The 16,984-nt window shown below is 40.9% G+C and overlaps 1 protein-coding gene across 4 annotated transcripts; it reads left to right on the top strand.

Moving 5' to 3' along the window:
* Window positions 1–2,893: 2,893 nt before the first annotated feature.
* cd226 (CD226 molecule) lies at window positions 2,894–15,055 on the top strand. 4 transcript variants are annotated; one of them, XM_080417835.1, is made up of 7 exons: window positions 2,906–2,975; window positions 3,819–4,181; window positions 5,248–5,658; window positions 7,305–7,407; window positions 11,508–11,562; window positions 12,551–12,684; window positions 14,883–15,055. In XM_080417835.1, exons 1-6 carry the CDS (start codon window positions 2,909–2,911, stop codon window positions 12,671–12,673), a joined length of 1,122 nt encoding a protein of 373 aa, XP_080273961.1. In that variant the 5' UTR covers window positions 2,906–2,908; the 3' UTR covers window positions 12,674–12,684; window positions 14,883–15,055. The 4 variants fall into 4 exon arrangements, with proteins under 4 accessions (XP_080273964.1, XP_080273961.1, XP_080273962.1 ...); XM_080417838.1 differs by having other exon boundaries at window positions 2,894–2,975; window positions 12,551–15,055; XM_080417836.1 differs by having other exon boundaries at window positions 3,819–4,145; window positions 12,551–15,055.
* The last annotated feature ends 1,929 nt before the right edge of the window (window positions 15,056–16,984 follow it).

The raw sequence follows: 16,984 nt of genomic DNA, 5'->3' as shown, positions 1-16,984 counted from the left end.
ATTAAAGTGCCATTTGGATAATTCTAGCTCTTGCCTTGTGTTATGGGAATTTCCCTAAAAGGAGTGTATGAATGACATCATTGGTAAGATACAATTGCGGCCGAGGATTGTACCAGGAACTATTTCAAGCATAATCAATATGGATCCATAGTGAGTATAAAGGTCCTTACACACCGGGGCGAATTCTTCATGCGAATAAATACGTTTTTTTTTTAAACCTTATAAAGTCAATGCAAGCGTCCACATCAGTTTCGTGAAGCGAAAAAGCGTCTTTTAATTATTCGGAACGAGTCAGAATTTTGCGTATATTCGTATATTCGCCGGTGTGTAACCGCCTTAAAGGTATCATGACATTCATTTTCACTTTTTTTATTTTCAATGTTTTATTTGGGGTTTTATGACCTCAATTACACCCAAAAAACCTGAACTTAGAACATTCAGTGGATTTTCTGTGGTCTGGGGTTTTCTGAATAGTTAGGCTGAAAAGTAATCTGAGCTTGGCCCTTCGACAGTGAGGTCACAGTCGATTAATCCCACCCACTCTCCTCCTTGCCCCTCCCCTCCCCTATCCTTTCCTTTGTGGGGGGCGGAGCAGAGGCGATGATTGACAGGCAAAATCCCTCACCAGCGACACCCGCAGGCAAAGATTTCTTTTTTCATTGCAGTTGAAAAGGCTTTAGAAATGTGAGAGAAAAACACCTGCCATGGATCACTGGAATGGAATTTTCACTTAAAACTTTTTGTACACTTTTGAAGGACCAGGACAAAGACTTTGAATGTGGTGTAAAAGTGAATGTCATTAAACCTTTAAAGGTAGGGTAAGTGATATTTTTTGGTTAAAACAAAAAGTATTTTGTTAAAAGGTTAAAATACTATATTCTGATAGTAATCATTGCTATAGAGTGTTTGTTCAGTAACAGATGTCTCCCTGTCTCTCCAGCTCTTTAATAAACAGAAAATACATTTTTCGGTAGGTGTCAAAATCTCAGCCAATCAGGAGAAAGTACCCATTTTTAAGCTTAATTTGTATAGTGTTCCAGTTAAAATTGTGTCTGCTCATTTCTTAGTGTCATCACTTCCAATTTCACTTGTTTAATCTATATCCTGATTGAGTTCTCTGTCCTGGTTGGATAAAATTGGAAATGAAACTACAAAAAAAAAAAAAAAAACTACAAAATACATTTTCTGTTTTATAAAGAGCTGGAGAGACATGGAGACTCTTTATATGGACAGGACACTCTATAGTAACGAGCTCTATCAGAACATAGACCCATTTTGCAATTATTTGAATAATTGCAAATCACTTACCCTACCTTTAAGTGTTGCCATAATCATGTAGCTCTACAGAGGCACAGCCATGACAACAATGGTACAAAAAATGTATGTGTGTGTGTATAATAATATATATATATATATGCACATAACATCAAAAAATACATCAAATGTATTTTTATGTAATTTTTAAATCATTAAATGATTCTAATAAAAAGAAGACATTTTTTTGTCCGAAACCGAACTAAAGGAAACCGAAAGACTTTTCGGTCTTTCTGTTTTCTTATGTTCGGTTTCGGTATCGGCCAATAATGTTCCATTCGGTGCATCCCTAATTTTTATATAGCTATATTTTTATAGTTCTCGGTGTGAACGGCCCTTTAGTCGGATATCTAAACCAGTGTTCAGAATAAGCTCTGATCAGCTACTATCGCTCTCGTATCGTTCTGTCACTAAGGATTGTCCCGGTTCTGTTTTTTTACTCAGTTGACGTGTCCTGACGGGATGACCCTGGACGGCTGCTGCCAACCCTAACCAAACATACATTTCTCCGTAACGCCGTGTCTGATTCGAGGTCAATAGTACGTTGTGTATAATACTCTGTTTAAAGGGGATCCACAAAAAAAAGGAGGGAGAAAAAAAAAGTTTGTGCTATAACCTTGGAAACTGCCTCTGAATGACACATACTTCTCCTCAGTTGGAGGACATCGACAAGAATGTTTCAGGAAGTTCATTGGCAGCGGGTCTATTGCTGCTCTTCTGCAGCTAAGTAGATAAGCGTTGTTGGGTTAGCACACTCAGTCCTCCACACCAGTGGTTCACACACTATTTAGCTCAAGAGTCGAGACCCAAAAGAGAAATGTTATGTCTCCCTGGGACCAAAACTAGTGAAAATAGCCCATAACGCGTCGAGTTGTGAGCTTGTAGATCTGCTATTTTCACTACTAAAAGTAATTTCTTCTAATTTATGGAATTTCTTTTTTTTTTATCTATGAAATTATTTTGAAGTGGGGATTTTTGAAAATCTTGAAATAATAATTAAAAACAAAATGTAGGAACCGATAAAAATGTGTACGCGACCCACAACACTGCTCCACACCACAGTCCCCTGACTCTCTGTAGCCTGGCCTAGTTGCTAACCAGCAGAGCCTTCACACAAACATTCCCTGGCACTCGCATGCCTCCCGCTTCTCCCAAACACTTGGAAAACCCTTCCAACACAACTGCGTGGAGAGAAAAAAAAGAAAAAGATCTTTAAACTGATGATTGATGATTTTGATCTTTCAACCGTGAAAACCTTTTAAAACGCGTCGAATTGTCTCGACACTTTTTTTGAAACGTTTTGTACAGTACGTGCGATTTGGGACCCTCGTAAGAACTTCCAATCTACAACCCATCATACAGCACTATGCCATAAGCTTGCCACCCATTACCAGCCCCAGTGATAAAGTGCCCCTCTGTTGTGGAATGAGCTAACAGTGAGTTAGCATGAAGTGTCCCCCCCCCCGCACCCACCCCACCCCCCCAGTAGCTCAACTGATTCTCTGTAGCCTGAGCACTAGCAGGAAGTGCAGCCTGGGTGCCTCTCCACTCATCACATCAATGCAGCTTTCATTCTGCCTTCAGTGGGGCAAACATGGAAGCTGTACAAAAGAACCACTGGTACTTCATGGTACTCCTCATCGTTCTCTCCTTTCTGAAAGGTAACGGGATTGATCATTATTGAATTGTGTTTTTACACTTATCCTGGCATAAAAAAAAGTCAATTAATTAATCTTGTGTCAAAAGTTCCTACCGCTGAGTGAAAACAACAGATAGGGGTTTGTTTGTTTCCAGGATTTTACATGGACTGAGTGAGTTGAAAATGTCATTCACTGTTGACAGCTTGAGATGTCTCCATATTGAATTTATTCATGAGGCAGTAGTTTGCAATATAGAGAATGTGCCTTTATCCATTTTTTTTACTTCATCACTCAGTGTTTGGATGGGAAGGCAGCAGGCAAGCTTGTTATTGTGATTCCCAAGGGCAATCCTGGACTTGAAATCAGTTGTCATTCAGCTCAGATAAAATGCTCAGAAATGCCATTGCTTAATCAAGGGCTATTGTCAACTTTGTTGACATGCACTTGCTAAAATACACTTAATTAACATTGCACAGGGGATGGTCTCAAAGTAGTGAAAGGCTGTGATAATCTTCAAACAGACTTGGAAAAAGTTAATGCCCTTTTGTTTTGACTCTACTAAAGATAAAAATGTCAAACAGACTTATAAAAAGTTAATTGTCTTTTTTACGCTACTTAAGATAAACATTTCTATCATGTCTCAGTACTGAGACATGACTGCTAATCGGATCAGATATGAAAAAACAATGAAAATAGCCCTCTGGATTTTAGACCGTTCAGACAATGGTATTTGTTGTTTCGGGCGCCCCACCACACATTTTGTATTTGCCGGTTCTTTCTAGATTAATGTGGACATGATTAAACATCCATCATCCACACGTGGCATGTTGAATGAATGGGTGAATATACTGTGTATCTTTCTAGTTGCTAGCCAGCAGAAAGATGAAGCCATCACTGTGACTCTGGTGGAAGGGATGGTTCTGGAGTGTCGGTGCCCCTGGGACGGTAACCTCAGCATGGTGTCCTGGACCAAGCACCCGGAGAAGGCTCCGATAGCGGTGTTCCACCCGGAGTACGGCGTGGCCTTCTCCCATCTGTACCGCGAGAGGATCGAGTTCCTCAGGACCACGCCCATGGACGCTAGCATCACCATGAAGAACATCACACACCAGGACACGGGGTTGTACCACTGTTCCATCCAGACCTTCCCACAGGGCTCCTGGACCAGGGACATACATGTGGAGGATCTAGGTACTAAGCATGCTGCCGCTCATTTGTTAAATGGAGGTATTATGGCACGTCATGGTTTTTGATCCGTTTTATCTTAGAGCTATAGTAGCTCTCTCCTAGACCAGTGGTTCTCAGACCTTTTGATTTCAAGGACCCCCAGTTTGGTATAAGGATAATTCCTTTTAACAGGTCGTTCATGAAAGTCCTTGCGGTCTTGTTTCCAATGAGAACCTGTGAGCAATTGGGGTTAAGAGTCTTGCTCAGGGACAAATTTCATATCATCGGCACATATGCTGGGATAGCCTGGAATCGAACCTGGGGCAACCAGGGCCAGCTGGTTCCCTAGGCGGGCTCACTAACCACTCAGCTATGGCCGCCCCTCAATAATGTATGTATTAGGCCATGGACCCCTATAACTCTGAGAGTGTGTAAATGGAACCAAACGGACTCTTATGGGACCGTTTGGTGCACTCTCAAAGTTATAATAATAATAATAATAAACTTTATTTGTATAGCACCTTTCATGACATGAAATGCAGCTCAAAGTGCTTTACAGAGCAAGAATACAATTACAATTACAACTAATTTAACAATAAAGCAAAAAAGAAAAGCAAAAGCATAAAACATTAAAATAGCAAAAGGCAGTGAATCAGGCAATACAGTGAGGACATGGATAACAACACAGATTTAAAAAAGCAAGAGTGAAGAAGTAGGTCTTGAGCTGTGCTTTAAAGCTATCCACAGAGGCTGCCTGTCTTAGGTGTAATGGGAGTTAATTCCACGCTGTCGATCCGTAGAAGCAGAATGCTGCTTCACGTAGTTTTTTTATGTCATTGTAGGCACCTCGAGCAGGTCAGCACTTTTATAGACCGGTAAGGTCCATTTCCTTCTTAACTATCGGTCATTTAGCTGGGGACCCCTGAAATCCACCCAAGGACCCCCGAGGGTCCCCCTCAGGCCCCACTTTGAGAACCACTGTTCTAGATCATTGATCCAACTCTGAATTCAAACTCAAAACTTTTACATTTTGAATGTCATCTTGGGTTTGTCTCAAAAACCTTTTCATGAGGTCGCAGCTTTTTTTTTTTTTTACCTCTCCTTCTTTCTCCTTACCCGGGTACAGATACAGTGGATGACATCATAGAAACACCGGCGCCGGAGGAGATCGAGGCCGACACGGAGCTGGTGGCAGAGCGGAGCGACAACCTGACCATCAGCTGTACCCACGAGCACAACGGGACCGTCTACCAGGTCACCATGGAGAAGCTAGATCTCGGCCGGCCCTGGGGAGGAGGAGAAGGAGAAGGAGGTGATAGCAGCCAGGTTGGCATCTTAGGGTTGTGCCGGGTGGTGGACGGGGGCCTGGTGGGTGAGGACTACACCCAGAGGGGCAGGGTGAACTGCACGGACACGCTGGACATCAGCCTCCAGCTCACAGAAGTGGTGGAGGAGGATGGAGGCTTCTACCGATGTCACTTCATCACGGACGCCGGGTCGCAGACCACCACCGTACTCCTCACTGTACCTAACCCAGGTATGATGTCTCACGCACGCACGCACGCACGCTAGTCACTCTCAAAGCCCATATTTGGAAGATTTATTTGTCTTATCTTGTGGCAATTTGGTCATGTGTGTCATGTCGACAAAAGTATTGTATAGGGATATGTATCGCATCATGACTCCTGTATGGGAATACGTATAGCATCATGACTTCTGTATGGGAATACGTATAGCATCATGACTTCTGTATGGGAATACGTATAGCATCATGACTTCTGTATGGGAATACGTATAGCATCATGACTCCTGTATGGGGATACGTATCGCATCATGACTCCTGTATGGGAATACGTATAGCATCATGACTCCTGTATGGGGATAATGTATTATATTGTGGGTTACCTGCCAATACCTAGCCCTATAACCTAGTCCTCTTGGCTTTGATAATGTCATAGGACTGAAGCGCAGCAGAGTGTGGATAATTATCTGTTCAGACAAAAATAAATACAGATCCAGAGCCTTCTCTCGTATTCACCACCAAACTAAGAACAATGTGCACGGTGGCGAGAAAACCGCCTTAGACTTCTAAGTGCCTACGTCACGGCACAATAGGAGAGCCTAAGCACCATTGTGCTGTTAGTGGAGGTTGAGAGTGTGTCACCTGGTGAGACCACACGTAGCATTCATGACTTCCTGTTAGCATGTGGGTGACTCTAGGGGGGCTTGTGGTTGTGTGAATCTAGTTTCTGTGAACATACTGCACACGTGAATACTGATCAGATGTTCTACTGTATCAGGGATCTGAGTCATGACTCATTTCTGCAACATGGCTCTGTAAAAGGCAATATGGTTCTGTCTGTTTGTCTGTTCTGAGGTCATCGCAAGCTTGTTACATCTTTTGCACAGGTATGTTCGGCTTCCTTAATCTTACAAACAAACCGCTGGACCGATCAGCGCCATATATCTTGTGCATGCTCCCAGTGGGCCAATGAAGTAACTTGACTTTAGCTTTTTATTCACATTATGTTTTATATCCTTTGTAATATTTAACTTAAATGTGACAATGGAAGTCAGTAGCAGTCGATGGCAGTCAAGTATGGCTGAAACCTTGCCCAAATATGGAGCCATACTGTACATCATACTTTCTTTCTTTCTTTCTTTCTTTCTTTCTTTTCCTTTCTTTATTCAGGGGGATCAGGATGCCCTGATCACAGCATATAAAACACAATACCGGTACATATAATGAAAAACAATAACAAACATTTGAAATGCATTACAACATCACAGATGCAAATAAACATAGGGTTACATGAAACAGGTGCAGTCACTATGTAGTGTGTGTCCTCAAGAAGCATACTGTACGTCATAGATGACTGACTTCACTTCACAGACTGAAAACATGAAGTTCCAGATCCACATGGGAGGGACAATGTTGTTAGACCCTGTTTGGTTCAAATCTGCATTCATTGGCATATCTTTGTCGCTCCAGTGAGTGATGATGATGTGAAGCACTACAACCACTGTAGAAATATCAACCCACTGTGATTTATTTTTACTTTGAATAGAGACCACCACTGACTGACTTGATGCTGTTCTCTATGTGTTCGCCTCCAGGTGATTTCAGCCTGTCAGCATACATGATGTACATTTACATTGTTCTCTCTTTGTGTTCGCCTCCAGGTGATTTCAGCCTGTCAGCATACATGATGTACATTTACACTGGGATCGGTGTAGCTGGGGTGCTTCTGCTCTCTGTCTTCGTCATGCTGGCGATGAGGCTCAGGTACGATCACACCGCGCATCCTCACACCACTTCAGACAACTCAACTAAGGTTGCAACTAAATGATATACCCGGACTGTACCATCTATTAGTTGAGTTGTGACAGGTTGTCAGGTTCCATTTACAGTAATTTACAATATTGGCTTATACTACTTAATAATTACCACTCAGAGTTTACAAGAAGCAACACACATCAGTCCTTATCAAGCCAGAGAACACCCTTCAAAACCGAATAGAACATGGCGGCCAACGGTAAAGACACTAAAATCCTAAGAGTCACCGCACACTCTCGTAGCTATCGATGCACAACTTTATTAAGGACTATAGAACAATAAAAACGGACCTACATTTGAGACCACAGTGCTGCCTTCTTCAGGACCCTGCATCGAGAGCTACAAGAATGTGTGGCGATTCTTGATGATTAATGATTTTATACAATTATCGTACCATAAAATCATTACAGCCCTAAACTCAACACAACTGAACTGTGAATCACAGACCTGGCCACTTGTGTGTGCCATCATGTGCTGGAAGTGTGCAACGCAAGGATGAAAAGAATGACCTGGAGATTTTCATTCAGCCCTGCAGTGTTACAACTGTATACACAAACAGTTGTAAATGTAATGACAGAGTTGCCAGTGTAGTTCCAGGACTCTCTGTGTTTCAAACCTTAGATCAGGATGTCCGTGGGTCCTTAAAGTTTCTTAACATGTCTTACATTCAATTTCACAAACATTTGGCCTTAAAAGTCATCATATTGTCTTACATTTTTATTCAACTTTACTTATGGGAGTAGTTCAGCCAAAAAATGGTCTCTCCAGTAGGAGACTCTTTGCGTCTCCTACTGGAGAGACCGCCGGTTATCAAATTATTGGCTTAGGAATGCGATAAAAACTGAATTCAATGCTTCATGGGCTGTGTAATTGATAGAAAATAAGATTTTTTTTGGGTGAACTACTACTTTAAGTTATTATTTATTTCAACATAAACACAAGTTTTGAGCATACAGAATTAGTGAAGTTCTGCAGAAGAAAAGTTTTGAAAGCCTGTAACACCCACCCGTACCTCATGTATACCCCTACGCTGAACCTTCTATACCTGCTATACTGTTCAGAAAATGCCTATTCTTGCCAAACCCGCATCTCTCTTTATATTTACCAGTCCTACTTACCTGTGGGAGAGAAATCCAAGTGAATCCTAGTAGTTACAGTAGCTGTCCAAAACCCTGTTTCTTTTTTTAGGGCTTTTGAGCATTTTTTTATTAGACAGGACAGTAGTGAGTCAGGAGCGTGGCAGAGAGATGGGAAGAGACATGACAGGTGCCGGATTCAAAACTCAAGTCCTCGCAACCCACATGGTCAATGCAGTAACCGGCTACACCACCAGGCACCCCAGTAATGCGTTAGGCCAGTGGTTCTCAACCAGTGGTCCGGGGACCACCAGTGTGGTCCTTGAGGGGGTTCCAGGTGGTCCCCAGCAAAATGATGGAGAGTTGGTAACCAAATGGACCCTTTAACTCTTGGGAGTGTAAAAAGAAAGAGTACAATTATTGTTAAACATCTGCATTGTATAATTCAAGAATTCATATTTTGATCAACGTTTGCCTGTTATCTCTCCTCTGTGGTACCAACATCAATACAGCATGGAATTGTGAACAAAATCGTATCCAACGATAACAAAATATTCATAGTTTTGGGTCTGAGAGGCAAAATCTCATCAAATGGTGGTCCATGGCTCAAATGCAGAATAAATGATGGCCCTTGATATGAATAAGGTTGAAAACCACTGTGTTAGGGGGTAAGTCAGACTGCTGTGACTTTTGTCTGCAACGTTCTAATGCTTGAATATATGCTGAAAATAGCAGACCTACAGGCTCACAACACGTTGCTTGCCTTGTACATGTAATTATTTGCAATAACTTCAATTTATATAGCATCTTTCAAGAAACCCAAGGACGTTTTACAATTAAAAAAACAACAACAACAAAGAAAACAAAACAGTAGCAGTCAAAGGCCTTGGTGAACAAATGCCTTTTCAGGGCAGACATAAATGAGTCTTGCCTTGGGGCTCGGCGAATCTCTTGTCAGGAGGCAGGAGTTCCAGGGGGTGGTGTTATTTTCAAAACGGCAGATCTACAAGGGAGGCACCGATGGCAGGCAGGTCACACGTGTGGACGGTGGGTGAGCGAGTGCACTGTCTGTAGTCTTTGTACCAATGAAAAGTTCAAAGCCACCGGGGGGCAGTTTAGAAAGAAGAGGAAATGTTAGGAAGAAAGGAGACACAACTATACAGGTGTGTGTTTGTTATGGAAATGTCTTTAAAGCATCTGTCTGTCTCTGGTTGTCCTGATGGCTTTTGAAATAAAACACTTTATTTTTAAAGCAATTTTCAAAAGAGGGTTACAAAGCTCTCCTCCTATGCCATGCTTTCATCTCGATAAAAGCAAATAAACTACAAAGGACTTACCACTCTCCCCCTTTTAAAAACACAGCATGTGGGCGCACCCTCAGAGTTAAGAGGTTAGGGTCCTTGAAATTAAAAAGTTTGAGATCCACGGATGTAGGAAAATGCAGTGTCCATGTGTGTGCAGAATTATACCACAGCTAGATAAGAGAAGATGTTTATTGTCACTGTACGAAATACATCCCTATACATCCCTGTTATGTTTTTTATAAGATAGATCTTGCTGACTTCAGTGACGTGTAGCTTATTAGTGTTTTCACCTAAAAGTGTGACTGCTGTCATTCAAAAGCAGTAAAGCGCCTTCCCTGGAAATCATCTTTACTTCATTATATCATCTCCCTGTGGTGTGGCTGCACTACTATAGATACTTGTAATGAGCTCCTATGTCATGTTTGAAGTAATTTGTCTAATACACAGTGGTATAAGCCGCCGTTAGTAGATTTTTGGGTTTAAATCATTGCAATGTATTTTCCAGATAAGCAAACCTTTTCACAAAGGTAACACTTCCTATGCATTTCATATAATGCATTATAAACATACTTATAATGCTATTATAATAATATAATGCTAGCTAGTCGCTATAAGTGGTCAATGTGTGCTTTCTCCTTTCTCCAGTGTTTGTTATTTCAGTGTGTTTGTGGTCAAATTTGTCAAGACTGGTTTAACTACTGTACACAAAAAACACCATACATCTTCAGTGTGATGATATGGTAGGGGAGCTGAGAGGGATTGTTGCATAGGAGGAGCTCTTGTAACCCTGTACATTTGTTATTTTCCCCAAGGCCACCTCTGTACCTTTTTCCATCTTTCTACCATCTTTCCTCTTTCTAAAGTGCCCCTTGATTTTCAATCATGAAAAACGGAGACAGATTTTTTTTTTAAATGTCCTTAAAAACACACCTATTATACAGTACCTTTGTCTCCTTTCTTCCTCATGTTTGCTCTTTATAAATTGCCCATTGATGGCTTTGAACTTTTCATTGGTACAGACCGCCAGTGCTGCACTCACCCACCGTCCAAACCTGCCAGTGCTAGATACTGTTATTTTTTATTGTGTTTAGATAGTTATTTTTTATTTTATTTTGGGGGGAGGTTGCCTACCTCTCATCTCCCTGCACATCTATTCTCTAAAACTGTTCAGAGCTGCCTGCAGATTTCAGTGACCGTGCCTGGCAGAAATAGTTTCTGAGATCAAACAAACAAAACTTGACAATTCTATGCAAGACCACATATACACATACCCTCCAGCTGTATGACAGAATAGTTGGCCTTATAAAAATAAAAAGGATAAGTTGGAGAGACAGAGGCCTAGTTTAAGACCGGGAAAGCATCTGTCGTTTTAGATTTTAACCGCTTTAACCATTATTTTATACTTTGGCTATTCAAAAATAGCAGATATACAAGCTCGAGCTTGTAGATCTGCTATTTTTGGAAGAATCATGAATACGTATGTATTTCATATGTGCAAATCTTACTGTACTGTACTGTATATTTTTTTAAACAACATTTTTAATTTGTAAGGACATTTGGCCCTCGAGTATAGTGTAATCCATGTACACACGCACGCACGCACACACGCCTGTAGGTGCTTTTATATGTCACACCATCCTGTGTGTGTGTGTGTGTGTGTGTGTTTCAGGAAGAGGAACAGGAGAGAAGAGTACAAAGTGAAACTACATCCATCTCAGAGACAGGTAAATGTTACTGTGTTCCATCTAGTACAGTGGTTCTCAACCAGTGGTCCTTGGGGGGGGTTCCAGGGGGTCCCCAGCAAAAGTAGTTGATGTAGTAGCATCACAACCATTTTAAGCACTTTATCCATTTATACGTTGGCTATTAAAAAATAGCAGATATACAAGCTCACAGCGCGTCACTTTGTGCCGCGCTGATTTAAATATTGAAAATGTTTGGAAAAGGTTGAATCATTTTGAAGATTTTTTTTAACATAAATCTTCTTTCCTGGGGGTCCCTGGCACAAAACATTTTCAGATGGGGCTCCGCAGCCAAATACATATCAATTTGGTTGTCCTTGGCACGAAAAAGTTTGAGAACCAATGTAGTAGTCTGTCTATTCCACATGATCTGTTTACATGCAATTGATATGAACATTTAACAATTGGCAATATACTTTGATATTAATATCTTAATTTATGGACTGCCACGATATCATCCATAGTGCATGTTGTCACTGTCGGGTGGAAACCTTGTATGTCCTAAACCGTTAAGGTTCCTTAACTAAAAAGAACCAATGTGTTTCAATGGATCCAATGAAGTTATCATTTAGTCACAAGCTTTGTTAATAATTGTGAGCTTGTAGATCTGTTATTTTCGCTCTTTTGCGTGACAATCTTGTACGACGAAGTGGGGCATGAATTTATATTATTATGAAATATGAAGATGGTAAATGGACTGCATTTATATAGCACCTTTCTAGTCTTCCTGTCCCTGCAAAGCGCTTTACAATGTACTTCACGTTCACCCATTCACACACACATTCACACCTCCGATGGCGGAGGAAACCATGCAAGGAACCAACCTGCCATACAAGTTTTCTACCCGACAGCAAAGATGTAATGCATTTGCATTTGTAATGCACTGTAAGTCATTTGTCATGATTTACCTGACTAATACCATGCCTTATGCTAACCCTTCTAACATCTAATCTATACAACATGTGCACAGCCTAACAACTATGAGAACGTACCTGGGTACAGGATGGGAACCAGACCCAAGAAGCAGCTGAGGAACTGTCCCATCTATGCCAACATACACACCTCCCAGCACCAGCCAAAGCCCTACAGATAGCACTGAGCTAAGTAGGGCGGCAACAGCTTATCCGACTATCCATTTCATTGATTATTTAAAAAAAAAAAACTACTCAATAATCAATTTTTAATGAAAGATAATTGACTTTGAAATGTTAAAAATTTAGTAAATAGCTGATCCACAAGCTCACAATGCAACACGTTGTGAGCTTGTAGATCAGCATTTTTTTTGCTATTTTCGTGCGACACTTGTACAATGAAGTATAAAATAGGGCTTAAGTGGTTAATCATACTGCTCGATTTAGTCAATTATAAAAAATCCATTATATTAATTAATCAAATTAATTGATATATAAAAAGAAAATAAGTGATATATTCGATTAATTGAAAACTTGGCAGCCCTTGAGCTAAGCCTCTAGCAGGGCAGGGTGCAGACATTTGATATACTATTAAGAGTTTTCTTTGGAATTCCTTTTTTTAACCTTTTGTTTTTTAACTACTTAAACAGTACATAGACCCCTGTATATATTAATGTACAGGGAAAAACGTATATATTTGCCTGTACGCTAGTAGATCGGCTATTTTGAAACAAAATTTTCAAGGTTTTAATTTTTTTTTCTTTTACCTAAATTATTTTAAATTATCAATATTATGTTAGTGTTTTGCCAATTATTTTGGAGCTCACTTGCAATATCCTCACTTCCTGAGAACCACTGTGCTAGTTCTTATAAACATGGTGGGTTTGTCTGGCTCAAGCCATGTTCCCACTAATGTAACATGTGCTGCATAATTCCTGTAGAATTGAGTAGTGCGTGTTTGGCTAAAACAATGCAATGCTAAATTATCATCACAATAACTCTCATGCAGAACTGCAAGACAACAGCCTCGTTATAATCGTTCCTTTCCATTTTCACATCTCCTGTGTTTAAGAAAAGCTTGTGTAATTGTTATTTTTTCTTATTTTTTTACGTCCATCTCCTTGGTTTCCATTCAAAGCTCGACAATGCTGCCTAATCATTTTGACAAAGAACAAAGCGATCCCTTCCCATTGCACCTTCACTTGAGATGGTTGCATTCCCCCGAGGTTTTCTCTGTCCAGGACGGCCGTATTATCGTTAGAAACTGAAAGCTAATTTACGCTTTAGCGAAAAAGGTGTTGTGCGACGTGTCCCTCATCAAACAGAGCAGATTTTCAACTTTGAAAAGTGTAGACGACACGTCACATCACACTTTTTTCTTGCAGAGGCCTAAATTAGGCATTTGTCTATGTTGTTATGTAAGCTGAACCCAAGTGAGCTAATCCTGTTGTTGTTGCTGTTAAGCTGGCAGCAGAGGCAGTCACAGAGTCGGGTTTGATGTTAAGATCCTGTGCACTTTTCTGCCTCCAACTGCTCCATGCTTCTCTTCAATTTCTCGCCCCAGCCCGTAGGAGTACTGTAACGTGTAGTGACAAATATGGGGTGGCAGCTACTTTACCACTGCACCACCGAGTGCCCCTCCAATGTATTTCTGATCACACAAACACATTGCTCACACAAATCCGGCATTGTAATGTTAAGCATCAACATGTTATCCCTCTCTCTCTCTCTCACACTCACTAGTGATTCACGGGTCAGTCTTTTTTTCTTCTTTTTTTTTTACCTGCACCCACCCGCATTTTTTAAGAATTTCAACCGCAACCATCCAACACACTTAATTGCATCTATTTTCACAACCCAACCTGACCTGCAGTCTTTAAAGAAGATAGACAGGCACACAAAAAGAAAACAACTCGAAGCCTTTAGAATTTGACAACTGGATGGGTTATATCACTTATTCACTTGAGCATGCTCTTCTTATTTGGAAAACAGTCTTTATATTATGTCGCCCTGTGAAGGAAAGAACGCAGTCTGTGTCATCAGTCCATCATTTTTTCTGGTGAAATAAATGCATAGGCCCTAGCTGTAAATCTACCGACAACATACTGTCATCTTAAACAGCATAGCGTAACACTGGACACCCCTGACTCTGGAATGCCGGCATGCTACAGTATGTAAATGGCCACACGGGGGTGGTATTATTCTGGCTTTGTTTAGTTCTGTGTGAAAATAGGCAAAACCAACCTTATTTACGGCAATGTATCGGTTTCTCTATAAAAAGGGCGTATGTAAACAAATAGTTTTTTTTTGCTTTTAAATTGTGTTAAAATATTGTGCATGTGCTATTCTCCACTGTGGAAAAAGTGTAAACAAATTCATCTCTCTCTGTAGAAATGGAGGCAGTGGCACAGGGAATAATGGATGTACACACAGGTCTACTCCGCAAGACGACGACACAAATGTGGACAAGGTGGTGATAGTGGAATGATAATGGACAATGTAGTTGTTGTTTTTGTTGTTTTTTTGCCTTCATGAAGTAATCTTGACTTCAGCAATACAGAATAAGTTGAAACCCAATTTTTTGGCTGTGATTCCGTGTGGTGTGAATATAAAAGTGTTATAGCCACTACCTCATTTCTTAATGAACATTGACTGAAATGATGGACTCCTAACAACTTATCATCAGGAAAAGGGAAGGGTTTGTTGGGGAAAAAACAGGGTGTTCCCAAACCTTCCATTTTGGAAAAAACAATTGTTTTTAGAATACTTTCACACATTTTTTCCAAACGTCACGCAAATGTTTAAGTCATGTGCCCCTTTTCGACTAAATGTTTCAAACCATGCAAGCTGCGTTTGACTGCTGTGAAAGTTTGAACACACACTTCTACTTGCTTGATGAAAACATGCCACCTGATATTTTTCCAATCAGCCATATGCTGCCACTATAAGAGGTTGATTCATGTTTTGATCATGTGATCATGTAGAAATACATCAAGTAAAAAGTACCAGTATTAAAAATGTACTTGAGTAAAAGTACCAAAGTATTAGCATCAAAATATACTTAAGTACAAGTATTCATTATGCACAATGTCCCATTTCACAAGTTATCATGGGTGTGTTTGGGAATGCACACCAGGAGCGCAGGCGCCTATTAGTTTGTATTCGCCAGTGCGCTCAGTGCTATATTTCCGAACGCACCCCATATGTATAAAATCCTTTGAAAATAGCAGATCTACAAGCTCACAAGTGACGTGTTGTGAGTTTGTAGATCGTCTATTTTCAAATAGCCAAAGTATATATGTCTAAAGTGGTTCATGTTTTTTTTTTATATATAATAATCGAAATCTACAAAGTAACTAAGTTTCTCAGATGATTGTAGTGGAGTAAAAGTACAATATTTTCCATGCAGGCAGTTTTACCCAGCTGATACCTGCCCTTCGAGGAGCAGTTATTATTATGTTGCTCAGGGACATGTTGACATACTGCAGAGAGCGGGTCTGGAACCTATAACCTTCGGCTCACTGTGCAGCCACTCTATCCATTCAGCTGTCTCTATGACTTCAGTGAATCAAAACATTTTGTTGTCAAGGCCTCCCCTAAATTGACATGTATTTGGCAGTGTAAGGGCCCCCCATGAGAAAGATTTATATTTATTCCAAATTTGTCGATACTTTCACACAATGTCAGGGATAGGAATCAAACCTATAACCTTCTGGTTCTCAGGCATGCTCTTAGTACTTGTGCCTTGCAATAATCTGAAGGCCAAACGGATAATGACAGAAAAGCCTTGTTTCCATTGTGGTTCATAAACATTCAAACATCTAGACAAGCAGCAGACAAGCAGCAGCACAACAAACCATAGACAAAATAATATGCTGTTAAGATCTTTTTTTTTTTTTTGTATTGTTGTGTGTTGTTCCTCAAAGAGGAATGGAGACCACGTTACAAACAGGCAGTCTACAGCTCAGTGTGTAAGACACTGTCTTCATAATCCAAGGGCCGTGGGTTCAAACCCTGCCGCTCACTCTTTACCCTGAACCTTTCCTTTACAAGGAAAGGTTCAGGGTAAGGAGTGAGTGAGGTTTGAACTCACACACCCACGAACCCTTAAAAGCAACACAGAAAGCAGTGGGATTCAGCCGGTACTAGTGGACTAAGTCAGGGGGGCACAAGGACTAGCCAAGGTAAGGACTCCCGGTCAGAAATCCCAGTGTCGGGTACCGAAAATCGTCTCACCCATGCGTGAGCGGGGTGGGCGCGGTGGGCTTATTCCCCCGTGGTTTCCAGACAATAAAGCGGAGGGGTTATAGAAAAAATATAAACGGGTAGCTAAAATATTACAGGAGGGGAGGAGCTAGAGGGGCGGAGGTAGAGCGCGGAAAGGGGTGGATCCAGAGAGTGGAAGGGGCGGAGTTAGAGAGAAAGGGGTGGAGCTAGATTAGCGCATTAACACTATAATAGACACCATGGTGTGTTTCTGTCTATTGTATTGT

Source organism: Gymnoscopelus braueri (assembly GCF_963280865.1).
Source record: "Gymnoscopelus braueri genome assembly, chromosome: 21".
NCBI classification, from domain to species: Eukaryota; Metazoa; Chordata; class Actinopteri; order Myctophiformes; family Myctophidae; genus Gymnoscopelus; species Gymnoscopelus braueri.
Note: the sequence above shows the minus strand (reverse complement) of the source record. Positions and strands in the feature narration are given on the sequence as shown.

Bases quoted from the DNA above. Each gene is read 5' to 3' on its own strand.
- cd226 (XM_080417838.1), top strand. From the start codon at position 2,909: ATGGAAGCTGTACAAAAGAACCACTGGTACTTCATGGTACTCCTCATC. The intron at 2,976-3,818 runs GTAACGGGATTG...GTATCTTTCTAG, and splicing joins CGTTCTCTCCTTTCTGAAAG to TTGCTAGCCAGCAGAAAGAT. The intron at 11,563-12,550 runs GTAAATGTTACT...ACATGTGCACAG, and splicing joins TACATCCATCTCAGAGACAG to CCTAACAACTATGAGAACGT.